The sequence below is a fragment of the Aptenodytes patagonicus genome, chromosome 1, assembly GCF_965638725.1.
Source record: "Aptenodytes patagonicus chromosome 1, bAptPat1.pri.cur, whole genome shotgun sequence".
NCBI lineage: Eukaryota > Metazoa > Chordata > Aves > Sphenisciformes > Spheniscidae > Aptenodytes > Aptenodytes patagonicus.
Genome location: NC_134949.1, coordinates 121,648,885 through 121,675,941, shown reverse-complemented (window position 1 = coordinate 121,675,941; position 27,057 = coordinate 121,648,885). Strand labels below are relative to the sequence as shown.

The window sequence follows — 27,057 nt, the reverse complement described above, 5'->3', positions numbered from 1 at the left end:
TTGATGTGGACGGATAGCCCACTGCTGGAGTGAGAAATTCCGTCGTCATGCAATGATTAAGCTGTGGGTCTCCTTGGAGGACAGACTGCAAATTAGGTTTCAGCAGAGGAAGTTCTAAAGAGCCCTGAGGTGCAACAGGGGACCCACTGGGTCAAACTGAGAGATGAATTTGAGCCAGGTCCTAGTCTCATATATAAACTATGGCCAATCTTTCTTAGCAGTAGTAGTACTTATACAGTACATTACATTTTCCAAGCATTCTAAATACTTCAACTTGGGAATTACCATAATTCTGTTATTCCATTGAAATTTATACAAATGTTATTATCCCCACTTGGTGAGGGAAAATCTATCAATACTAAACCAAAAGCTAAAACTCAACTAATTTTATCTAATTCCTCTCCAGGATTGACAAGGATAACAGACGCTATGTCCACGGCCAGCAGGAGGGTAGTGGGAGTTGCACGGTCTACAACAGTACTGCAGGCAAATTCATTGACTCCAAAACATCTTTGTAGCTTCCTCTACCTCTGTCTGTTCTTTTGCCTGAACACTAGTAAGCTCACAAAGGCTCACAAGTTTTCTGGCCATTTTTATTTCCCCTTTAACAACCGTGCTTTTAAAGCGATGACCTGACTCGATATCACATTTCCTGTCAGACTTGACTGTGGATAGTGCACGGAGCCCACGTGAATGCTTGAGGATCCTTTGGGAAAAACAAAAAAAGCTGTTGGCCCTCTTGTGCCAGAGCCATGTCTTCTACTATGTCTGAACATCACTGATCAACAGCTGTGCTTTACCGCAATCTCTCTATGCTATACATTCTAGCAATCTATATACAGGTATGTAAAAGATCTGTGTTCTATTTCAGAACAAAATATCTGTGCAATTTAGTCCAGAGAGTCATGCTAACTAAACAGATTTTCTTGCTCAGGGTAGCCAAATACATGAATAATGTTTCTCATTTGAGCAATGGGTAATGACAGTAATAACAATTATAAACTAGAGAAGTAACTCACATGGACCAAACGTCTATTTTGGGCCCGTATTTTTTCCTTGCCAGAAGTTCAGGGGCTGCATATGCTGGGCTCCCACACTGGGTGCTGAATGGATCAGAATAACCCAAGATGCCTGCACAGTTGCTCAATCCAAAGTCTGTGAAAGGCACAGAGATAGAGTTATGAAAGAGACAGATACAGTAAAACCGCCCTAGAACACAAGGGAAAAAAAGCTCACTTTTTTCCAAAAGCTAAGCAATGAACTGCCTAAGAAAAAAATCATCCACATGCAAAAATTTTATATAATTTGTTTCTCTGAGGTGCTAAATAACCAGAGATTTCCGCAAACAATAAAAAAGTTTTAGAACATGCACAATCATCAATTTCATACACAAAGCAAATACATTTCACCAGGAACTGGATGTCAACAACCAGAGTTGAGCTTGTCCCAGGCACTACGTGATGTGCATGGGGCAGAAAGCCACCTTGGGCTGTCGTGGATTCCATACTGCTGCAGTATGTTACATAGAGGCCAAGTTTAAGTGGGACTTCTTCAACATTTTCCTCTAAATCGTGTAAATGAGCCATCAGATGTAAGGCGGGGGGGGGGGGGGGTTGCTTTCCGGGACTACTGTGGCGATGCACAAACGCACAGGGTTGCAGAGTCAGCATTTCAGCTCTGAAATAACACAGGGAGATCTTGGAGCAAGAAGGGGAATGTGTTGATTTGGCTCCCCCCTCCCCGACTTCTGCCTTGAATTATTGTATTTCTGGCCCCTGAGTGTATCTGACACTCTTTCGCTGGCAATAATAACAAGGGACTGGCAAAGGCTGGCACCATGAGCTGATCGGAGACATGAGGCAGCCTCTCCGCACTGAAGGAGGCTGCCGTTTCCCAAGTGCTCTCAGCCAACCCAAGCCCAGGCTGGCACCAAGAAGGGTGTTCCCGCTATCTCCCTCGTCTGCTCCAGTGCTGGTATAGCTGCAGGGTAAGCTGGGTTTAAGAAATGATCTTAAAAATTAAAGCACTAAGCGAGGAAAAAAAGGAAGACAGAGTCGCACCAGCGGCAGAAGCAGCTGGGGGCAACGTGCAAGCCCACCCTGACCAGTGGTAGCCCATGCTCGGCTTGGGAGAAAGCAATTATGAAACCACAGCCTGAGAGACAACATGGGAAGGTGAGGAGAGGTTGCAGAGGGTCTTGAAAGCGAAGTCAAACAACTTGACGTGATAAGGGGAAGAAGCAAGACAAGCTTGCAAGGATGATGATGACATGGGCAAAGCTGACAGGGAGAATGGCCTTTGCTGCAGGGCAACATATCCAGGAGCAGCGGATCTAGGGAGGTCACAAGCAAAGATGTTTCCATTTATTAATAACTTGTTACTGATGACAGCTGCAACAAAAATACTGCTATTAAGAACAGTGACATCTGTCTTGTTCCTTTCTTTTTCTGATCCAGTCATCTTAAAAACTCCCAGAATGTATGCGTGTTTAAAATGAAAACCGTCTTATACATATATGAGGCAGTCAGGAGAAGCAGACCACTGAATCCTCTTCCTGTAGACTTGTGTCTTGCATCCATGTGTCTCATAAAACAGCATATTTCTGGGTGTGCTACCCACCTGCCTGGATGGGCTAAAAGCATCACATCTTGTAGGCCAAATATAGCAGGCAACTGCTGAGCCTATGCAATACTCTCTCTCCACAGAGTCATTAATTTGGGTCTCTCTCCCTTATCTGCCTACTTATTTGCATAAGACTTGAAGTAATGGCCTGTCCTTTAGCTTTTATCCCACATTAAATTTGGCTGAAATCAGACAGGAGTTCCTCAAGGTATTAGAAGCGCCCTGACAGGGCGGTCACATAAGCCTTGCTCCCTTACGAAACCAGGCGAAAAAATAATAATGCTTACAAAAAAAATGCAATTATAAAGATGACTATGTGAGCCGGAGTGCCCAAATGACTGCACAGTGCTTTCCACTCAACTGGCTGCATCTCTGAGAGCGAGACAAGCACAAGAGAGACAAGAATCACCATAATTAACATCCAAAGAGGCTCAAAGGGGTTTTGCTAGAGAACATTGTCAAAACTGAAGGGAGGATCAAGACAATTTCCTTGCCTCTGACGGAAAACAATTGTCTCTGGACACTGCTTAATCATCTCTGCTATATATGTACTATCCCTGGGGCTTACACTTCCAAGGATCCATTTAGTTAATTAACGTATTTATTAGCTATAGCCCCAGATGAGTTATGTCAACTGTAAAATACTTCTTAAAACTCCTAGAAATAATATCTCCACACAGTATTATTCATGGTCTTTACCCTACTGTGTCATACCACCTCAAAATTACTTGACTGTAATATAATGCTTTACAATCAAAGTATATAAGGACTACATTCTGCGATGGTGTAAATCAGCATCCTTTTATCATTATCAATGGAGGTATACTCTAGTGGAGGTTTTAATTATCTTATTTGCTTAAACCATAAACATTTTACGTTTTTCAGCTCATTCATTTAATCTAGGCTAGCATACTTTTTTTCCTAGCGCCTGTTGAAATGCAGAATGCGCACAAACACATGCATATTGGGGACAGGGATTTTATCGCAAAAGAAATGGGAATATTGTTATTAACACTGTGGCAGCCCATGGTGACCGCAGTGTGATTTTTATTAAGGATGCACTGCTGATCTTGATAAGAACGGTATTACCACCAGCATTGATAACTTCACTGCCATTCCTGCCTCTGTCTTGGGCTTCCTTTCAATAAGCCGAGCTAATTCCAGAATTCAGATCAAAGGCCACACTTGGTTTTCCAAAGTAAATATTATGACACGGAAACTCCACCACCCCCACTGTTCGTACTATCGAAGTATCGCATTACACTACTACTCTTTAACGCCTCCAGAAAATCAACATTAAGCTATGGATACGTGGCTATCTCTGAAGCTGTGACAGTTGGAATAGGGAAAGAGTTATTAAATAACAGAAGCCTTAGCACCAAGCTTGTGGCCAAGTTTGACCAGCAGAGCTCCACAGAGCTCAGCAGCTACGTATTGGCAGGGTCCTTTTGGTGCCATAGGTCCCTGAGCAGGACGCCAAGGACTTCGCATGGCCCGTGAGTGGCTTTTCATGGCATCTTTATCAGACACCTACCACCATGGGCTGCTAGATGAAGAGAAGTGAATTATTTCCAGCGTTTGCAATCCTGATGTTCTTAGATTTGAGACTTAACAGGCAGCTAAGAATAAGTCCACCTAACACAGCAAAGGGAATTTTTCTAATAATACTATCTAAGAACATATTATAAACCACCTTGTCACGTAGCTAAAAAGAGTAACAAAGCAAGGTGCCATTAAGCAGCTGGGTGAAGAAAGGGACTCAAGGGATTCAGTTCTCACTGAAATGCATGAACAAACAGGGACTTTCCATATCACTTCCTGGTACATTTTTAATCTTCATTTCACCTTTTCTTTTTCCTTTATGGTGGGTTTTCTTCATTTCACAGTTATTACAAGAGCAACATTTTTATTAGGTACTAGTGTTTTTGCTGCTGCACAAGACACGGAGACCAAGCTCCCACACCAAAGCACTTAATGTGAGCTGGTTTTGTAGCTTAAAGTCTCTTCGCCCAAGCATGAAAAGCAGCACATAATTCCTCAAAACATGTTCTTCACTCCTGAAGAACCTTCCTGGGCAGGACTATGTGATGACACAACCTATCCATCACATTTCTAGAAAGACAGACTACATAAAGTATTGTAGTAAGCGCTGAATGAGCTGAGTGAGGGAACAGGCAGGGAGGAGGAAGATGAGTAAATTATCTGGTCTATAAATTATCTGGTCTATTCCACCAGCCACAGACGGGTGCTGGAAAATTTTCCTTGTCCTGGGAAACCTTGGTGGCAATGGAAAGCTGTGCGGCACCTCAAGCACTACTTTTGCTACCACCTGGAAAAGAGGTGTTGGTGAGGAGAGGTTGCGCAGGGACCTGAGGCGGATTTCTGCAGTCCCTGCTCCAGCTTTCCCCACAAGCGCAGCAGACAGAGCATGAAGAACGGAGGCACTGCTTCTTCAGGGTGAACAACCAGAGATGACCAGTGTCGCTAGCGAGATATGGCATGAGCTGACTGTGATATTAAATCTGTTTTTACTTACAGCAAAATTATTACTAATAAAGCAACCTTTGTTTTTCAATAACATACCCAGTTGGACGGTGGGATTTAATTGCTTTGTTTTAAAATACATACTGTGTACAATCTGCTTTGCTTAAAACATCAGGCTGCAGACCTGAGGACAATTTATTTCAACGCTAGTGAGGCCATGGAAGATCGAACTGCCTCTTTTCTCTATTCTTCCCACACCACCCACTGCAAGGAGACCTTTCTTTGCAACCGAAGCAAATGAAACTGCAGGAACAGTTCTGAAGTCATTTTCTGGCATGCGAGTTTTAATTGTACATGTATCATCTGATTAGGTCTAGGTTTGGATGTCAAGTTCACATACTGTTGTGTAATCAAACACCCAATAACGGGAAAGTTATAGAAATTCTTTAAATCTATCAGATGTTCATATAGCACTGTTGCAAACCATCTGGTCTCACTTATCTGCTAAATCAAGATAATGGGTGGTATCCATCATTACTGATGAATGATTCATGGTAACATATTGGTATCCTCTTGACCCATAGCTGAGGTAATGCAGAGTTCTCTTTTGCTATTATTTTCCCAGAGTCGGTTGATTCGCTACAGAGTAATGACTAAAAGTCGTGGTAATATTTCCAAAGACTGAATTCCCTAAGTAAATTTTGAATATTTCAGATTTCATTAACCATCCTCCTTCTGTTTGTTCGGAGATGCACGTGCTTTATACGTTACAGTGAGTGTCCATTTGACCTGAACGTTAAGTGTTTCTCATCACTTTTCAGATCATGAAACCTTTTGAAGAAAGAAAGCTGAGTTTTTAAGTCTGCAACCACTGCTGTTGGCAAAAGTGTAGGCACGGAGATAAATATAAACAGATGTTTGGGGTTTATTTTATGAAGGGAATATTTTCTTTTCAATGCCCACATTAACATTAATGGGAGTTATGCAAAGGCAGTGAGAGACTATACCCACTGATGATTAATCTAAAATGTCTGCACAACTTGAATGAATCGCGCGCTGCGTGCAACTGATACCCGAATACAATCAAGACTCTATCGTTGATCTTCTTTATTTTTTAACAGCCCTCTAAACCAATTTTGTACTGGGGGCTGGAAGCAAATTTAACGAATATAAATATAGGACCAAATTTTGCCAGCTGCTAAAAATGTGTGCAACTCCCACTGACTTCAGTGGAAGCATATGCATATGGGGGCAGAATCCAACCCTTAGTAAATATGAAATTATCAAGATAATAAATTACTTCTGTGGTGTCAATTCTTTAATTCTTTACAAAGTTCCTGATTTGAATATGAAGGCTGTTGGTAAAAGATGTAGGATTATTCCCATACCCAGTTAAAGCTGAATTATTTGGAACATTTTTTTCACAAGATGCTGTCAGGAACAGCTTGATTGCTATCTATACTCTCTCAGCTCCTCTCTGCAGCAACATTAGCAGTTGTCACATGGAGGATTATGAAGCCTCAAAAACTCTCTTTATAAAACTACCAATTTTAAATACTGGAATTGCCAAACTGGTTTCATACCAATAAGCTTGATATTGTTGTCTTCATCTAGCAACAGATTTTCTATCTTCAAGTCTCTGAAAGAAATAAAATATTTTGAGTGAGCCTCCAACATAATGAAGCAGCTTCCCATCACTCTCATCAGTGTATTTACAAGATTCACATATAATAACGTGTATAATGAAAGCAGCGCACACAGTTCCACATTCAAAGCAGAAAGCCCCATGCATTGTCTCCTCTCCAAAATTACCAGTGCTTTCACACACAGTTTCACACCTATTCTTCAAGCACAAAATGACTTTATAAACATTTGTCAGTACATCCTGTAATTAATCAGGTTCTTCAAATTTCTCACGTACTTAAAAGTTTGCAGAAATCCTATACACTGGAAACATTTCAAATATATGTTTTTGGAATTGGAAGTGACTTTCTCATTACTCTTCACAACCAAAGGCTCTTCACTGGCCACAGCTGAAGAATAAACCTTCTTCTGCAGGGATCTGAGGAGTCAAACGTCTGTCCTCTGCTATTGTCTACAAGGGAGACCAGAATCAACCTTCCCTGGGGATGAAGCATCCAAACTCCTTATAGAGGTGGTCAGCATTGGTACTCCCATAAGCTAGAGGTGAAAACTGAGGCTGACAGATTGAAATGACTTGCCCAATGCCATCCAGAAGGCCAGTAAGAAAGCCGAGAGAAGAAGCCACACAGGTCTTCTGAGTGCCACGTTAGTGCTTTCTCCACCATGCCACCCTGCCCAGCCCCACAGAGCCACTGCACAGATCAGGGCCTGGACCAGTTTCGGGAGAGAGGGGATAAAATTAAAGTGGTCTCCTTCTACAAGACGATCGACCCTTCTTCTGATATGTATGTCAGCACATTGTTCGCTTTACAGGTACCCTTTCATCACTTAAGAACATGGTTGCGCTTTCCTAAGCCATGTTCTACCTAAGAAAAATATCCCAGAGATCACCCCCCCACAGACAAAACCACCCCCAAACCCCAAACTGTACAGACTAAGCATTAAGTACAACATGAAAAAATCATTTAGGTTGCTGCACAACTTGTCCATGACTTCTAGCAGTTGGCTGTGTCTTTATCACAAGGATTTTTCCCCCATCCAGACATAAACTATTTCTAACAATCAGCATGCCGGGATATCAATAGCTCAGACAGGCAGTGATGCTTCTGGCAGCATGCTTCAGAAAAATCTGGATAATAAAGCCATCAGCTATAATTATGGGAAGTCAGTGACATCCATGGTATTTTGTCTTTGTAAGGCAAAGGGAGTAATGAAGGATGCCTCTATTACAGATGAAGATATAAGGCTTAATAAAATAAGACAAGTAAACCAAGCAAACCAAACAAATTACTTCCACAAGAAAGGATCTGGGAAAGAAAGAAAAAGAGCTGTGACCAACTCCAAGCCTTTTTTAAAATGTTCCTCTCCATTTCGTTTTATGCCCATGCTGTGTTTCAAATAAACCTGAGGTAGAAGAGTACTTGCAGGTAGGATGCCACTCGCTTCATCAATACAATCACAAGGACCTTCTCCAACCAGACGTTTCTACACCCCAGTGAGCATTTCTTGCAGATTTTCCTTGCTTCACGTGTGAAAAGAAATAGGGGAAATACTATATAAGTCTACCAAAGGAGAGTATTTTGCAGATTTCAGGTATTCAGGGGCGATATCCAGGCTTTCCTAGAGCGTCCAGCCGAACACTTCCTAAGGAGAGGACTGCCTTCTGCACCAGTCCTCTTCTCAGAAAAGCAACGTAACTCAGACAATAAAGCACCAGCCTGAGACAGAAGGAGGGGATTATGTTCCCTCCTCTGGCAATAACCCAGTGTGTTAACTTGAGGAAACCAGCCATGTTAAAAGTGACAGCTAATTTCAAATACCACGGCAGAGATGTAACCACATTTGGTGGTGTTTTGACCAAGACCCAGCCTACAAAGAGCCCACTCTCCAGCCCTGCTCCCACTCTGAGGGAGAGCACCGGCTCTGGGCCGTGCACCCCATGAGCCCGGCCGGCATCCACGGCATCCCTCTCCTCATCCGCGGGAGACTCCATGTGCTGCGACGGTGCTGCAGACCCACCGCCCTGCATCCTCCAGAAGGAGCTTCCCTCGTAGGGCAACCGCTGCCGCTGAGAAATGGCTTGGTGCAAGGAGGACGTGCCCTGCCAGATGGCTCTGGATCAACCCACTTCTGCTTCCCTCTACTGCCAAAAAAGGGCTTATTTCTTCACGTCTCACGTCTTTATTGCTTGCAGGTGGAGGTTTTCACAGACAGTGCGACTAGCCTCTAGAAAGATATCGGGGCTGGGAATTTAACAGGAGAGACTGCCAAAAAAACCCTATGGGAAAGAGGAAAAAAAACCAAAAAAAACCCCCCAAAACCAAAACTAAACTGAAATCAATAGAAGTACATGGAGCTTCAGGTCATACGCTGCAATGCTCAGTACAATGTCTCAAAGCAAGGAGAAAGACCATTTGGAAGCTCTGAGTATATTAAACATTAGCTAAGAACAGGTAAGACTTTAAAAATAAAGGCAAGGGAATGGAAAGATGAAAGCCGTAAGTTGAGGAGAAAAGACACGCAGGCCATTAGAATAATGAATGAGTGACAGGAGGACTAAAAATAAACACAAGAAAAGATATTTAAAAGGATTCAAGGTTAAAAAAAATAAAACTAATGGTAAATATTATAGGGCATTTTAAAGCTATCAGAGGGAAAAAAAAATTAAATATAGCCTCAGTATAGAGTGCAATCAGACCTGGTTAATTAAAGATGTTTACCCATATGTCTATTCTCAGCAGATTTGCCAATAAGTGGTAACTGATCTAATAGTCCATGTGCACCACATTTTTGCCAACCCATGTCAATATGAAAGTACTTTTTTTTGGTGTGACACCGGGAGCTAGGACAAGAGGTTTTTACTCCTTGATACAACCTAACAAGAAGATTCCACGTGAACCAGCCTTAGAAATGCGAAGCAAAAGCCGTACAAAACCAAACGAAAAATCCCCAGACTAAGCCATAGTTGGAGAACCGCTGCTACGCAGATGTGGACCCGTGGGCGGGCACCGGGCAGGACCCCTGGGCAGCCCGATCCCCTGCAGCAGGCTGGCGGCGGGGCACAGAGATGGCAGGTTCCCGCAGCCAGGACAGCAGAAGTGCAAACAGAGCCTGCATGTCTGGATAAGATCCGCGTCTGTCAGGACAGAAGGGTTATTCCGTGAATACTTTAAGAGACTTCAACAATGCACCAAATTACCCTCCTTTTAACAAAAAGCGCAGTGGTACAATCCAGTTATGTATCTGCTCATCCTACAGAAAGACAGGGCCGATTTCCCCAAAGTTCCTAAATGCTTTATTATGTCAGTTCCGTCCGAATCAAACTTGAATTATTTTTTACAAAGAGAGGCTCATCTGAGTTGTTGCTTTGTTTGAGTGTTTACATTAATTCATTGTAATGGAAAAAGTAGCACCATTGCACCCAAAAGTGTTAGGGAACCCTGAATTTCATGCACTATATTATAAATGGTTTATCAAATACAAGCAAACATACCACCTTATTTATTCCAGTCAGTGGAGATTTTTGCATGTTTTTAATAGCTGCAAACTGCAAGAGAGGATGTGAGTTACCAGTTACAACACACACAGCACTTGAAACCCTTGTTGAAGTCAATGGGAAGACCCAAAGCATTGAACATCACGCACACATGCCGGTCCCTGCAGACTCAAGGGTCCTCATAATCACGCACGTGGCTTGCACTTCTTGGTGGGCTGCTGGAGCTGGACACAGCTGCTTTGCAACTGGAAAGGCTGGGCAAGCGTAGCCTTATGCAGCCAGCAGCACGTGCCACGTTGTGTGGGGCTGAGGTGGGGAGAAGAAACGTAGATGCTGGAGACCTTCAGTTTCCCTCCTTGAGGTAAGTCTGATCTTGTCCCTGTCCTGGCGTCTCAAAAAATGGGACTAAAGGATTATTTTTTTGGGCATTCATTGCTGAAAAACTTCAAAATACCAGAGTGCACCCTCGGTGATTAAATACCAGAGGAACAAAAACTTTTACTTTTTTCTGAGGGCTTAGTTCCATGACATTGAGAGTGTCTAACTATGGTACACATTAGTCAAATCTATGAATAATGAAGACACTCAAGAAAGATCAAGCTGCATTACCACAATGTGGAGAACCAGCATATATTTATGCCTTGTCAGCATGCGAAGCTAGCAGTATACAGTCATCTTTCCCTATATTTGAAAATAGGCCTGCTTCATGGGATGGTTTGTTTGGGAGTTTCTTCTTCTGTTGATGGGGCTGATTTTTCTCTGGCTTTGCTTAGAGCTTCACAGACCACTTTGGAAACCTCAACTCCACCAAGCAACATGAGCCTGCTTCACTGAGCGAGCTACCCCAGGCTTCAGCTGTCAGCTCAGCGTGCTTTTGAAAGCAGCTTATTCAGTGCCATTGCAGGCATCAGACAGCAAAATTGAAGTGTTTGCATTTCACATTTTATTTCTTGTCTGGGGGAGGAGGGATGAGAAGGAAGGTTTTACCAGCAAGCAGCTGCAAAGCAGCAGAGGCTGGCTGCTGTCTCCTGCATCTTATTTTCAATCATAACAGCATCATGAAAAATCACTCCTTAACTACCAAGCTGCAAGCCCGCTTTCTAGCCCCATGCAAGAGCCAGTGGTGAGCTGGAAAGGTTGCAGAGATTTGGGTTCATCATCACATCAGTGTACACATTTCAAAGGCTTTGTTATCAAAATATTTATTGAGCCTGATTCTTTTATCAGTCACAGCGTCACTGAATTCAATGCAGTTGCCTCTGTAAAAGAGGAATTCAGTCCATTGTCTTTACTAAAACAATGTTTAGTTTGTTTACAGCAGAGTACTCCAAGAGAGAATGCCCAAAGGTAATTTTGAAATCTGACATAAAATAGAAAGACAAACCAGCTTTGCACTTCAAAAGGAGACTTTGTTCTGTAGTGCAGGATCTGTCATAAATATTGCATCAGCAGCCAGACTACTGGCACTTAAAATTAATAGGATGGAAGTTATCAAAGCCAACACGTCAAAGTAGTGGGTACCAAGGCAGGAATCCCATAGCACCCTGAGCAACTGGATCATATGGCACCACCTTACTCTGCCAGGGAAAGAGATCACGCAAAAATATACAAACTCCGCTCAAAACCTCAAGGGGTTTTTGTGTCTTTCAAACTCCTGATCTGCTTTTAATTACAAAATGGCAGTGGAAGGTACGAATAGGCTGCCATGAAGACAGAAAAAGGGGGAATACAGAAAGCTATCTTTGCTACCAATACATTATTAAATTCTTTTCTTTGACATCCTGACAGTAATTGCACTGAATGGGATTGAATTTTGTTAAAATTACTTTAAAAGGGTTGTTGAGAATTTCCTGTGGGATGCAGTGGCAAGCACCAAGGCTTTCACTTCATTTTCTCTGTTGTCCTTACACTCCCAAGGGGCTTATTGTTCATCCTGCTTTTTGACAGCATGAAGGCCTACGTAAACACCCTCTGAAAAGAGAAAGCTACACCAGATACTGCCATTTGGATTTGTTTTCCTCTGTCAGAGGGAAAGATAAATATTCCTACCTGATTCACAGCTGAGCTTGTTGCAAGTATATTTTTAGCAACCAACCAGCTCTTCTGATAGAAGGAGTGAAACACAAATGATTACACGCAATTATATTTAGAATAGCGGCATTTCTTTTTTCAGCGAGCGGCCAAGGAGTTCTGAACCCTGGACACCCCTCACCGAAGATATAGCTCCTGCACTCAGGAACTTGCAGTTTTCATCCACCGTAGCAGATGAAATGTTTATAATTTGAAATACATCTATACAGTCAAACATGAGTATTTTTTTTTTAACTTCTCTAAATAAAAAATAAAATGAGGTTTCTTGAAGTTTTTTAATTTTAGGCTGTTCACACATCGGTGCCTCTTAAAAGAGGCATTTCCATTGAGTTCTGGGTCCCAGCTCTTGTCCAGAGTGCTTTTCTGCCATGCCAAGTCTTGATTGTAAGTCATGAAGCTTACCAAGTAATATTCATCAAATAATGTAATTAAATTTCATGCAACTTATTTCATCTGGCTTTTTTTCACCCTGAGTTATGGAACAGGGCAAGTCATTTATATTATTCCCTGAATAATGCAGACAAAACCGCTGGTGACTTTTGTAATAAAGTGTCAGTGAACTCTTTTCAGTGTCCTGCCGCATTCAATGTGAATGATGAAAGCATTTGGAGAGAGACAAACAGCAGACCGCTTTCTGGCCTAGAATGCTGTTTTGATTCACACACAGCGAATGCCAACAGCCACAGATCACCATGTAGATGAAAGCACTGTTATTTTTACCTGTTTTAAAAATAACAACAATAACAACAACAGGACATTGCCATTTCATCCAGGATGAGAATGAATCAGAATTCTGCACTATTTTTCCCCCTCTTCAGTTGCCAACTGAGTAGTCTGTTTTTAGAGTTGCCATGGTCAAAAGCCCGAGATGCTGAAGGACAACTCCTGGGGTAACTACTATTCTTTCTCCCTCTCTTGCTCGCAGAGAGCCAGAAGAATAAATCTGGATCACGCCATCAGTGTTCTTCCTGCATCTCTAAGCTGCTCTACGAACTCTGTTTGCAGAATAAGTCAAGACATTGAATGGCTAAGCTAGAGAAAATACTTGCAGATATACTGCCTGTAATTCTGTCAAATTTTATCAGTTTAAGCAAAACTGGACCTGCTCATTATCTGGATGGAAGACTCCCAAGGACGAGCTCTGTGCCGCGCTGTGATTTGAGAAATGGAGTGGATGGAGTACACTGCCTTTGGGGTAAGGATTAATCCAACACCACGTGGCTGGATGGAGAGAGCTCAGCTGCCAGATGCAGCAGAGCTTATCAGTATTTCCAGGGCTGCTTCCTCCCTCTGCTCATGAAGGTCCCTCACGCTTCAGTCCCTGTGAGCTGCGCTTCTGTTCACAGAGACAGCAGACAGAAAGAGGGGGTGAGGGCCAAAACTGCTGCGAGCATGCTGCATCTGTACGGGAACTTGTGCTCATGTTCTCTCCAGACCCCAAAGCCTTGCCTTCTTCCCACCACAGCAGCCTGTCAATTGTAGCTTGTACCTAGTGAATGAGTTATTTTGGTACAAAATGTGGGTTTGAATCCTCTCTGAAAAAGAAGGGAATCAAAGCCAAACCTACCAACCCCCCATAAGCCCTTCAGCCACTACGCAGAGGTTAACTTTTTCAGGGAGAGGAACTGCTGCTGAACCCAATACTGCTGTTAAAAGCTAAATGCATTCATCTTGTTCCTGCCAGGTTTTCCTCTGCCCATCTCAGAAACTTTGACCTTTTTCCTTCCCCTCTCTCTGTACATGCCGGATATCAACTGATCCCTTAAAGCAGTAAGTAGACTTCTTCCTTTTCTATGCCCCAAACTGCGGGGTCGATAATTTAAAGAGGTCAGCAGTTTAGCTGCTGATAGCGAACCTGCAGAACAGACATGGTGGCTGCTCAAACATTTATGTTATAGTGGTACCAGAAATTTAGCTCGAGATAAGACTTTAGTACACCCGAGGTTGTAGCACCTATCCCTAGTGGATCACAGGGAACACACAGAGCGACTCAAGACAAAAAAAGCAGTTTTCAGAGCGCATGGAGTTCCACCAAGCCAGATGCACCCAACAGCGCTGCACAGCGGTAGGCAGCTCAGCACACAGCTGGGCACAGCTGGAGGAGCTGGCTGCGGGCTGCCTTCAGGCCGTTTGCCAGCTGCCTGCACAGCAGCCCTGTGGATGGGTGTGTACAACAGCTCTCCATCAGAGAGTCATACAGAGTCAGTGCAGCCAAGGAAATTAAGACCCAGATCCTCGAAAGTATTCAGGTGCCTAGCTCCTACTACGTGCCTGCATAACCTAAGAAGATGGGGCCTACACAACTTGCTCAGCATCATATGGGAAGTATGTGGGAGTCCAGATTTAACACCAGTTGGCCCAAATTTAGAAAGTGGAGCCTCCTTCTTAGACAATACCCTATAAATATATCTAAGAAAAGAAAAGGAGACATACTGGCTCAGACCAAAGGTCCACCCAGCCCACCGACCTCCTGTCTCCATAGCAGCCAAGAACACATAAGCGGAGAAAGGAACAGGGACAGGCAACCACGTGTGATACCTCCACCTGGACTCTCCTAGCCTCTAGCACCTGCTGCTCAGGGACGTCAGGCAGAGGTGGCTACTCCCTATTCAGCAACCCTCTGCAGACTTCTTCTGATGAACTTGTCTTGTTTCCCCTTGAGCCCGGGTAAACTTTTAACTCCACAGCATCCTCCTCCTGCAAGGAGATCCACATCCTGCTTATACACCTATTGAACAAAGGTCCTAAAGAAAGTAAGTGATATATCACAACAGCTCTGGATGTCTCCTGAGAAGACACTGTGAGATGAACTGAACAGTTGTATACTCTGCATTGTAATTCACAGTATTCAAACTTGTGAGGTCCTGTTGGGGTAATATAACCAGCGGAAAGAGCAGAGAAGCAGAAGCAAGGGACTTCTGCGGTCCCGTTCAGGCTTCGTCCCAGCTGTGTCACTGTGAGGCTTTGGGCAAAGCAGTTCATCTCCCCATACTGCTGTATTTCCACTAGTAAAACAACAGACACAACCACCTCCTCAAAGAAATAGTGAAATGATTCATTAGTTAATGTTGGTACAGCGCTTTGAAGAGGCAAAACAGTGCTACTTGCAGGAAAAGAGCCCTACTTCTGCAAAGCACAGGCTTATCTTTAAGGACATGGAGTCAGCACAGCTCCCGTGTGCTCACCTGAAGTTACACACTTACTGAAGTGCTTTCGGCAGATACTTTCTAATGTCTACAATACAAGCATCTAAACGATATCATGAAGATTAGCCAAAAAAGCTGTCAGGAATATGTTTTTATAAGGAACGCTCCTTACTATACAAATAAATGCCAAAATACCACCTGGAAGCTCTGAGACAAATTTTAACCAGGCAGGCTTTTTAAGATTACCTGTGAACTACTCCCGCCCGGTGAAGATGTTCAACTGCCAGGATAAGCTGCCGGATATATTTGCGTGCTTCATGCTCCTCAAGTCTTTTTTTCTCATAGATCTTGTGCATCAAGTTGCCACCAGGGCACAGCTCCATGACAAGGTAGTAGCTGTTTTCAGTTTCCAGTATATCCAGCAGCTGAGCAATATTTGGGTGGCGGATCATTTGCTGGATCTGCCCTTCCCGTCGCAGATTCTTGGTGACATAGGTGTCCTTTTTGGCTCTTTTCTTGTCAATTACTTTCACTGCCACCTAATGAAAAAACAGAGGAGAGGGGGTTGTTAGCCGTCACACCGATGATTTATTGCTTTAACCTTGTATAAACAACCTCAAAAAAAATTTTTTAAATAAAATAAAATCAAAGGATGTCAGTCTCAACTGATACACGATGGTTTCAGGCCGAACTGCCCAGGTCAGAGAAACAGCTGCTTTTCCAACTCCACCCCCTCCACTGACAATTTCTTTCTTTATCCCCTTGTACGATGACAGAAGTTATTGCAAGGAAATAGATAACAAAGAGGAAGAGACAATCTCATTAACCATACCCAAATACTTAGCACACTTAATGGTGAACAGTTACTTCATTTATTTTCTCAGAAAGTCTTCAGGCTGGCATTTACAAGTTGTAAGTGTCATTTTTGGCTCTTCCTGGCTTTCGACATACGACTTGAGATGATATGATAAGTTTCTCAAACTATAGCCAAATGTTAGTTTTGCATTATTAAAAAGGAAAAAGAAAAAAAAAAGAAAACCAAACTTATTTTGGTATCACTCTCCTGGCACATTTCTTTTCCCTCTTTTAAAACGTACGTGAAAGACGATCCCCTTACTTCTAGAACCGAGCAACTCTGCAAAATCCAAGAAGGCAAAACCCTTTTTTTAATGCAAGTTCTTAGTGGCACACCTGCTCAGAGCTGTCCAAGTCAACTGGAGCCCATCATGAAAGTACATAATAAAACTAAGGAGACTCTGTACCGCAATCTACGACACAGCACGTGCTAGCGCCTATCTAAGTGCTTTCCTTCTCATCGCCAGTGCAGAACGCCACATGAGAACAAAAGGATGGGACCGGCTAGGATATCGCTCTTTTCTATGCTTAAAGAATCTGGTTCCTTTTATTGTTTTAATGGATTCACTAAATAGTCGCAATGAAAGTATCTGCCTTTTTCTGCCTCAAATTTACAGACACTTATTTATTTATTGAGGTTTCTTATTTAGACTGGGTGCTGCAGACGTCCAGGTCATCTGCGCCAGACAAAGATTTAACAGCTTGTGCCAGCTGAGCAACAAAAGGCACCGCGAAATCCTTCTCCCAGCTCGTCCTTTCCTCAGAGCTCTGCAACAAAAGAAGTCCTTCATCCCACGCACCCAGACCCCGCAGCTCGCCCATCATTACCCAAGTGACAGCTGCTTGTTTGTCAGGATGGGGGGGGGGGGGGAACACGGTGCTTGGTATTCCTGCATGACACTGAATTTTACATGACGTGGAAGAGTCTTGTTTGCATGGGTACAGGTCCAACAAAACGCACAGAAAATGCCACGATCCCTCTGCCCCCCAGATGGAGGCACAAGGATGCTGCACCCACATCTTTGCTGTCTGCCTTGATTTGGCCTTGGAGGATCTCTCGCATTACCTTACTCCTACAACGAGAAGGAATAACAAATGTGGGGAAAACCTCAGAGTTTTATTTACCCTAGCCTTAACACCAAGACAACAGCACAAGCCCAAGAGGCTCCATCTCCAGCTCATATAACATCCTTCCTCACGGCCGACAAGCTAACTACTCACAGCAAACTCACTTTCAACTACGGCCAACAACATCATTACAATCCACAGCACTGCGGGCTGGTGGGCTTTGGCAACAGGGAGACAAACTTATTCAAAGCATACCTGGCCACCTTCCTAGCTTGAGAAAGTGCCAAGCACACATCAAGCACATGACAGCTCCCAATTTGACTAGCTTTACCTTTATTTTTTTCTGCGAGCAAAGGAAAGGTTAAATTAGCAAACATTTTGGTTTTCCTTTAGAGAACAAAAGCCACAAAAAGTATGGTCTGGAAATACGACAACAAAAATAGATCCAGACCCTTTGACATGAATGCCTTGAATCAAAGTCAAGTTTTATCAGCGGAGGAACTGAAGAATAAAACTACAGGAGTCGGGGCTTCATGGTCTGTTGTAAGAGCCAGAAGTCAGGATCGCTGACCATGTTATTAGCTGGATATATTTCTGCTGCTAAAAGATCATTCTGATGAAATACCCTTGATAAAGAGGTAAGGCTGAACACCACGCACGAGACAGCTGCCTGGGTAAAGCCCAGAGCAGCATCAGGACCACAAACGCCTGGAAGCTACATTTCTGACTAGTCACATTAAAGAAAGATCATTTAGTCGTAAGATAAAACAACAGGAAATCACAGCTTAACTTCACAATTTTTGAAAGCCTCAGGTGATTCACCAAGGAAACAGTCTTAAATTAGTTCATTCTTCCATCTAATGAGATAGGACCGAGAACACAGAGGCTTGCATGGATTATTTAGACAGCAAACCACAGAAGTTATTCTGGTGAGGACAAACAAATTCAGGGGTTACAGAAACATGAGATGCCAGTTTGTTTGCTGGCAACACAATAGGATCTCTGCAAAAGTTAAAAAAAAAAAAAGCTGATATCTTCCACAGCTGCAGGATGCAAAACATGGAGTGGAACAGTAATCTGTTATCCATATTGGTAAGCCATCTCCAATTCATTGACCAAAATAAATGCAGGCACGTCTGCTGCCCAGGCTGAGCACGGCTGTGGGGAGCAGGGGCAACCACCTAAGCCCAGGAGACAGAGCCAACTATGTGACTACTTGATGACTTTTTCACTATCACAAAGAATTAACTTTCTGTGCTTTAAGGACAAATTTTGTCCTCGGTTTTGACAGATACTTGGTCAGGCACCCTACCTATTCCAGCAGACAAGCAAAGCCGCTGTCAGACCCAACCTTGACTCTGAGCTACCTTTCTCCCTTCAACGCCCCTTGCATCGGGTCCGAGAGATCCACCAGCACAGCTGACAGAGCTGACAAAGGAGGAAACAACAGTTTTGTTTTGGCAACAGCTTTACATAGGGGAAAGAGAGGAGTAAAACACCAGTTAAGGCTACGGGAGACTTGCATCTCCCACACCAGGCAGGAAACTAGCTTCAGTGTGATACTGCTTGCTCCTGGGACAGACGTGCATGGGACCTTGCCTCCTTGCATAGGTCCGTGCTGCAGCACAGGGCACCCTGGAAACGTCACAGATGCCCCCCTCGCCATCTCTATTCAAAAGCCAGGGTCTTTAACGAAACCTCTATACAGCTAAAGAAAAAAATTGTAGCTGACCCAAACACACAGGCAGCCTATCAACTTTCATATGGATACCCTCCATAATAGCTTCGAGCTTTTGTTCCTGTTCCTCTCAGTTCCTCCCAGGTCTTCTTCCTCACTACTCCTTTCACTTATTCTTCTGTCCCCCTAGTCAATGCCCTTTCCCTTGCACTGCTCTTTTTTGCTTTTGCTTTCTCGTAGGATCACTTTGCTTTCCTCAGTGAAATGCATCCCATGGTACAAGGGTTGTGCAAAGGGGCCAGCACCGTCAGGCAGAGCTCTGGTGGGATTTTTTCACTTGTTCGGGTTTCTTGGATTTTCCCCCAATTTACAATTTATTCTGAAGCATCTAGGGATCAAACTCTGCACTCAGTTACTCCAGGGTTGACTTAGCTAAATATCCCCTATTTTGAGTTCATCCAGAGTTAGATGGTAAACGAAGACCGAATGTGCCCCGATGCATTTAATATACACAGCCCCCTGTATGGTGTATATGTGTGTGCATACACCTGAAACTTTCAATCATGCAGAAGGAAAAAGCATTCAGTAGAGAAAATACTGCAGGTGTTAGATAACCATAAAATAAACACATTCGAGCTTTCATAACCTACTCAAGACATGCCAATTATTCAGTTTTGCTCTCCCAAGTTTCAAGTAGGGGCTCTTTGTCTCTGCATCATCTGCATCACGCCTATCTCTTGACTCAAATTCTTGGCCAATATTGGCACAGAAATAAAAAATAAATTATAAAGCAAGTAATTACTCTGAATATGTAGCAACAGTGGCTCTTGACATTCAACACTTTGATTTGGCTAAACCTTTACGGTGTAAATAAATAAATGGTTTAGGTTATTCTGTGTTATGAGGTACAAAGATGAGTAATAGGCCATATTTTTGGTTCTTGAGTCTTAGAATTACACTGTTGGAATGAATTACTTTCCTGAAGTTTATGGTGTGACACATCATATGAGCAATTGCTGCTTCTCTCGATCGTCGCACTAAAATAGTTCAGGTTGGGCTAAAGCGTACTGGAGCGGAGGTGAGGGGGAAGTGCAAGCACTACTCTTCTCCACAGATTGTTGGAGGAGATGGTGACATTGCTTACAGAACCAAGCAGCTAAAACACCATCAGCAAATACAGGCACGTGTCATCACCCAAACAAAGGCACACGTTTGACACACATGGGCGGGGGATTTTTGCCAGCTAGTGTTTTAGGTGGGTTTGTGAATCTGCAAGAGAGAGGCGGGGGGGCGTGGAGCTGACTGGCACCAAACTGCACAAAAACAATCACAGCAAGGCCCTGAGAAAAAGCAAGAAGAGATCGTTTAAAGGACCAAACGTTGCCTGGAGAAATCTGGGAGCCAGGGCTTTGGTTGCTAGATCATTGCTGCATCCAGAGAAAACACATTTTGCATTCTCTTTGTAAACAGTCATGCCTCGACATATGAGATTGCAACAAAGCATAGAAGGTCGCTCACACACATCCTAAGCATGCTGCAGCATAGTGTCCATATGTCCATGCAAGAGGCACATTTCGCGTTGGGCGCCCCGACAGCATGCCGAGCCCATGGAGCCAGTGACGGGTCTGCTGCGCCAGGCAGGGGGAACCTCCAGGTGCTCACCGGGCAGAAGTCAAAGTCATCTTCTCCCCCTCCCCTTCTGCCAGCTATTTATAAACCCGACAGTGACACTTGGAAAAATCACAGGTCAAGAAGTAGTGCTTTTGTTAGTGAAGGAAAGATGTTTGCTTACCCAGCAGACATGCAAAGGTCTACTCAGATCATTGCCTGACTGCTCTGCAGCAGTGTCATTTTGTCAGAGTGCGGCTCAGTCTTACTGAGACTTCTTTTTTTCCTTCAGACCAACCCTCCATAAATACTCCTCAGTGCTGGTAACCTGCTTTGAAAACTTGTGGTTTTCAGCTTCTGTTGTGCTTCAATAAGAAATTCAAGGGATGGTATGCCTGCAGCGTACTGCTGATGGGAAACCAAATGTTGGATACCAGGATGAAGCTGAACACAAAACCGTAATAATACTGAGGGGAGGGTGGATCCAAGCCTGCTGTAGAACCTATTTTCAACTACATACAAAATTGATGGAAGGCAATCAGGTTTCTGGTTTTTTTGGTTGGTTGCTCCCCACCTCTCCAAGCTGCAAAGAGCTTTGTTCAAGCCATGGTTTTACAGTAAAAACATCTATCCCTCTACCTAGCTTTCCCTGGTGAATCTCAAGCTTCGACCAGTTAAGACACATTATGATTCCACCTAAATAAAAAACAAGTAACAACCATATGACCAGCAGTGACTTCAGTCACACGATACGTTAGCACTCGGGGAACCCAAGTCTGAGTTCAGCCTCGGGTTTCTTGCTTGCCAGATTGGATGTCTTTGCACAGGCTGCCTCTTGGCAGAAGGATGCACCTCAACGGCAGCAAGCCTTCCTGTTTGCCAGAAAACTGGTTTTCTCAATGGCCTGTTTGCCGAGTCAAAGTCAAGAGGTCTTGAACAATACTCACGTCAGATACTTGCAGTAACATCTAGAACAGTTTCATAGTAATGGCCCCAGCCTGGCAAACAATGTTATAACATGTTTAACTTTACAGAGAACAGAAGATTGCACATGACCTTGCAAAATCAGGGTACGACATTTTGAGGACTTTTTAAGAGTTTTCCCCACTTACCCAACCACTTGAATTGTTTCCTTCTGCAAATTCACTCCTAACTTTAAACAAGAGGAAGGCAGTTCCTGCAGACCTCTGCCAAAGGGAGCTCCCGCTGAATTGAGAGGAAACTGGTTTGAATAAGAATCCAGCAAGCACTGTGGGATTTGGCCAGAAGACCAACATAGCACAAGAGAAGCAACTTCAACTATTGGAAGGACTATTCAAATACTGGAGGGACAACCCTCTGCCTTTTTTTTTTCCTTCTTTTTTTTTTTTTTCCTCCCCTCCTCTTTTTTTGCCAGAGTCTACTTCTGGCAGACCTGCTGGAGATGGTGCCAAGCCAGGCAGCAGTGCTGACTCTCAACACCGTCCTGGGCCACGGGAGGCCTGGTGCACCCTGACCGTTCAGATGAAGTTCAGAGCTGCAGGCTACAGCGTGCAGCTGGGAGGACAGTCAATGGGAAGGCCTGAAACTTGGACTCCTGCACCTAAACTGACAAACCTTTACTGTCTGGTTTAAGCTTAGCCAGGAGAATGAGACGAAGAACCAGACCATGTAGATATTTTACAGCCATCGTTAGTGCAAGCCCATCTCCAGCTCTTTTTTGAAGTGCCCGAGAAGACTCATGCAATGAATTAATTTTATTTTCTTCCTTCCTTTTAGTGATAGCTGTCTGGCATCACTTGTAGCTTGCTTTGTATTTACCAGTGTTCTCACCACAAAAATCTGAGCTTAGTTTTCAAAACCAGCTGGTGATTTTGGGTGGCCAATTCAAATCATATTAAACAGACCTAACTTTGAAGCCTGCACAGTTGTCAGCACAGTCCTGAAAGCAATCCCTTCAAAGGTATCTCAGTTTGGGCAACCAACCAGCTTTTCACAACTGAATCCAAGGATTAGAAAATGCCAACTTCATTCACTGGATAGCATTTATTCTTCCCTTTAGCTGTTACAGCTTAGCAAATTTTACAGTACAGCAAAGGAATATTTTTTTTACATAGCAAGTTCCAATATCTTAAGAAATAAAGCATTAAAGAAAAGGATCATCCAAAGCCAATGCATACCACAAATCAATAAACTGTACACCTTCAGAAAGGACCACACATGTCCCTCTCAGGACAGAGAAAAATCACAGCTCTTCCGTTAGGGCTGTCAGACACGGATGAGTCTAGACACCATCACAGAAACACAAACTTAACTTTCACCATGGGACTAAACACAATGAAACTGTAAAAAAGGTAACATGCTTGATGTTAGGCATTTGCCAAATTACCTTGCAGCCCATACCACCCAATTCAGAGAAACTGTCTGAAGAGGCTCCCAGGGTGGCATTTTTGGTGGGACTCCCTTTGACTATCCTGCTTGGCTTCCCAGTTCCCTAACAAATGTTAGCATCCTATTCACCTTTCAAGAGTTGCTTTCAAAGAAAACCACAGAGCATTTCTGAAAGTATCACAAGAAGGTAACCACTTGCTAACCATTCTGCTTACAGCTTAGCCATTCACTCCAAGGAAGCCAGAAATCGTCCAAATCCACAGCAATGTGTAAAGGCAGACTCTTCCACAAGAATAAGGCCTGTCCTATTTATCAAGGATAGAAAAGGACAACCATTCAGTGATGGCTATCTGATACCTTTTATATTTGCCTTGTGGGCTTGCTACGAATGGAATAGGGGGGACAGAGGTTGAGTTAAACATGTGCATGCACGTGCACATATATGCACTGTGAAAAGACTGCTCAGTAGCTATACAATTAGAGATGCATTGAGGTTTTACGTTAAACAAGCAGTATCATCTCTTTGGTTCACACTTGAGTGGCGATGTTCGGTCTTTGATAGTTTTTGTATCTGCTCTTTGTAGGACAGCTGAATATAGTTTTTCTTTTGTATTTGTTCCGACATTAGTAGAATCATCAATCAAAAAAGATAAAGAGAAGTCACTTCTGTTAAAGTATTCTCTTTTCTTCTGAGTCTCTGACAGCGTAAGCCAAGAGTTTTGAGCTTAGTGATATATAAAATCAGCTGCTGTAGAGACGAGTACAGGATGAATGTCTCAGTAGGCAGGAGGCCACTCTCTCTGTTGGCAGACTAGACACAGTCAAAAAAGCTTGAACTCAGCCCCCGAAGAAATATAAAGTCTTCTAAATAAGAAGCTAGTTCCGAGTATGCTCACTCGTACACTTCAGATTCAAGGTCACTTGAACAGAAAGAATCAAATCGCCAGGGGATAAAAAGAAAATCTTACCATTACCTACAACCCAAAGACAACAGTATCCAGCAATGCAGAAAAGGATTCAGTAGTACTTCAGATAAGCACATGAACATAAGCCCTCTTGATGCCACAGTCAACTTAAACATAATCCCTAAAAGCATAAGCAGGATGTATTTGTTGAAATAAGAAAAGGTATTAATTACACCTGTCCAAGGTACTGGGGAGTATTATTTGATTACTGTATCCAGTTCTGGTGCCAGTAATTAAAAAATGATGTTAAAAATTTGGAAAGAGTTCTGAAAAGAGTTTCAGAACAGTCTGAGGTCCAAGAACTGTTTGTCGTAGTAACTGACTGAAGCTCAAAATATTTAATTAGGAGAATGTTAAGCACTGACTTGATGATTTTCTGCAAGTACCTACACGAGGAAAAGATTTCTGGTAACAGAAAGCTCTTTAATAAAATAAAAATTAACTTCTCAAAAGGTAAGTTGGGCAAACTCAGGCTATAAACATGATCCATGTTTTTTTAGGTGCAGTGAAGTAATGATAGAAACATCTTATCTTACAGAGATGAATGTAGATCTTGAATTCCCCCCCCTCCTCTTAAAAGTATGCAATAGCTCAACAAAACATTGATACAAATACTCCTGAAGAGAATACCGGGGCTCGTCTTCCATAGGAAGTCAGGCTGTAAGATTGCTGTGATCCCTTTGGGCTTCAGTGCCTGTACATATGCAAAGAGTCTCTGGTCCCTGCAGAGAGCAGCGGGGGACAACGCATGACACAGAAGGATGGGAGTTGACCTAGGCTAGATGCTCCGGGAGCCGTCAGCAGTCACATCAAGGGATGTAAATTTTGCAAGCTCTCTCTGACATACCTGCTGGAGCTCCCCAGCGCAGAAGACATGAAGTGTCACGAGGAGTCATGCAAATATTGATGCTGCTGCAGACAGCCCAACTCACCCACGGCTCTGCTGCTGACTGTATCGGCACAGTCAAATTAGTGTTTCCACAGGGAGACAGAGTTTTGATGTGTCGAGGCACTGCTGTTTGTAAGGACATACTACAGGGTTGCTCCTCCTATGCTAAGAGCAAGGGCAGACCACATGAAAGTTTTAAGACTGTAAATATTGCAAGGCTGTGCGCATGGACTCCTCAGGGCTTCCTCATGCTCTACCTTAGTGCCCTTCCACACGGTATGGCATCCCCTGTATTTCTGCAGCACCTCCTCCCTTTTCCTCTTACTTCAGTCAGGAAGGAAGGAAACAGAGCAGAGGTAATTGCCGATATAACACACGACTAACGCCTTGTCTGATGTGGTCCGTTTCCACAGAGCAGGTCAGCTTCACTGGAGGAGAGCCGTTCTCGGCCATATTTCTCTTCAATGTGCTTTTTACTTCACGTCATATTTATGGGTAACTTCATGCCATACTTCATGGGCAACTATTGTTATCCTCTCCTGGACATGCTTCTGCACCGCTGTTTCCATAAAGCCAGCTGCCCCCTTCCATCTCATCTTCTGCTGCACTCCCTTTCCCATCAACTGAAAGAAAGACGTATTCTTATCTGCTAGCACCTCTGCCACCTGAAATGGCCAAACCTTCAGAGCACAAGGACCAGCAGGAGATGGTTTTGAGGCAAGGAGGATGCCATAATCCTGCCCCTGCCCAGCTGCTCTGAACAGAAACCCCCACAAATTACATTTTTCCTTGGTGCTATATGTCCAAAGCAGCAGAATTTGTACAACGCATGGATGCCACAGGGTCAGAGCACAGCCCGGGAGCCTGGGAAGCAAGAACCTGCGTGGCTACAGCACAGCCTCATCCATGGGAAGGAACGTATGGCTTGTCTTGAGTGGGTCATGGAGGGGATCTATCTCACCTCTGGCAGAAAGAAACCAATTCCAGTGACCTTTCACCGCCCTCCTGCTCAACTAATTAATGGGGTAGCCATAACTGCATCCCCCGAGGGAGAGGAGCACATTTTTACCTCCCTGGCCTCTAAAGATATCTACACAAGTCAAGAGAGATTACGCAGAGACTGATGGAAGTAGTGGCGGCAGAAAGCCAGACACAGAGATAAATGAGGATGCACTAAAGAGGTTCCAAAAGAAATCCTTACGAGCTTGTCAAAATCAGCCTCCGGGCCGGAGACACCCCCTGCAAGGAGAAAGTGTGTCTCTGAATGCCTGGGACAGCTGGGTTTGCCATGCTATTGACAGGTAAAATATTCCTCAAGTATCATTTTCCAAATATTAGCTATTTTTCAGAAAAGGGCTTTTTGACCCCCGTTCATAAGGTAAGACTGACATGCTGAAACACCACCCAGCACTTAATGTGAAAACTCTTTGAGCTCAAGGTATGACCAGCTAACGGGAAAGACATTTTTCAGGGCCTGTCACACAAGCGCACGGGGAGCCTGACGTGCAGTCACTGCGGCAGATGGAAAACCCATTCAGACCAGCAAGGTCCTTATCTCACATCGACGGAAGTTGATGTCTACTCACAACCCCTCATGGAGGAGGCCAGCGTGACAACTGCTGGAAAACAGAGGTCCTCTCCACCCAGACATGTCCCTAATGGGCTGTCAGGACAAGAAGCAGCCGCCAGAGCTGAGGCACGGCAAGGCGCTTGCCTCGGTCGCAAGCGAACCGTATCCCATGCAGCTGTTTCTGATAAACCGTAACTTGCCTTCCTAATGCTGAAAACTTCTTCTGACACAGTGAGATGGATGAAGATCTCAGGTTACGTGTGGGGAAGCAAAAGCAGAGGAGCAATACCAAATGACATTCCTCCAACACCGATCCCTACAGGAGAAACCTGGTGGCTCATGCCGCTTCCCATTTTCCTGATCGTGGACTCATAATGTGTTTCATATTAAATAGTCCCCATTTCACATTTTAGTGATCAAATGCATAACTGGACTTATGGAAGACTAAGTATCCCTGATTTAAAGCACTTTAATACCAATATAGCTTTATGGCTTTAAGGAGGAAAAGCAAAACCAACAAAAACCCAAGAGCCACTGCTTTTGAGGCCCAAGTAATACCCTCCTTTGTAGC

The 27,057-nt window shown here is 43.7% G+C and overlaps 1 protein-coding gene across 2 annotated transcripts in view; it reads right to left on the bottom strand.

Annotated features, from left to right (window-relative positions):
- The window catches only part of HUNK (hormonally up-regulated Neu-associated kinase), a 59,508-nt gene that overhangs the window by 23,694 nt on the left and 8,757 nt on the right, over window positions 1-27,057 (bottom strand). For both annotated transcript variants that reach the window (XM_076352924.1, XM_076352933.1), the window contains exons 2-4: window positions 15,730-16,022; window positions 6,690-6,745; window positions 1,020-1,155 (exon numbers count right to left, since the gene is read on the bottom strand). In XM_076352924.1, the coding sequence (XP_076209039.1) occupies window positions 1,020-1,155; window positions 6,690-6,745; window positions 15,730-16,022 (485 nt within the window). The remainder of the gene's footprint in view (window positions 1-1,019; window positions 1,156-6,689; window positions 6,746-15,729; window positions 16,023-27,057) is intronic.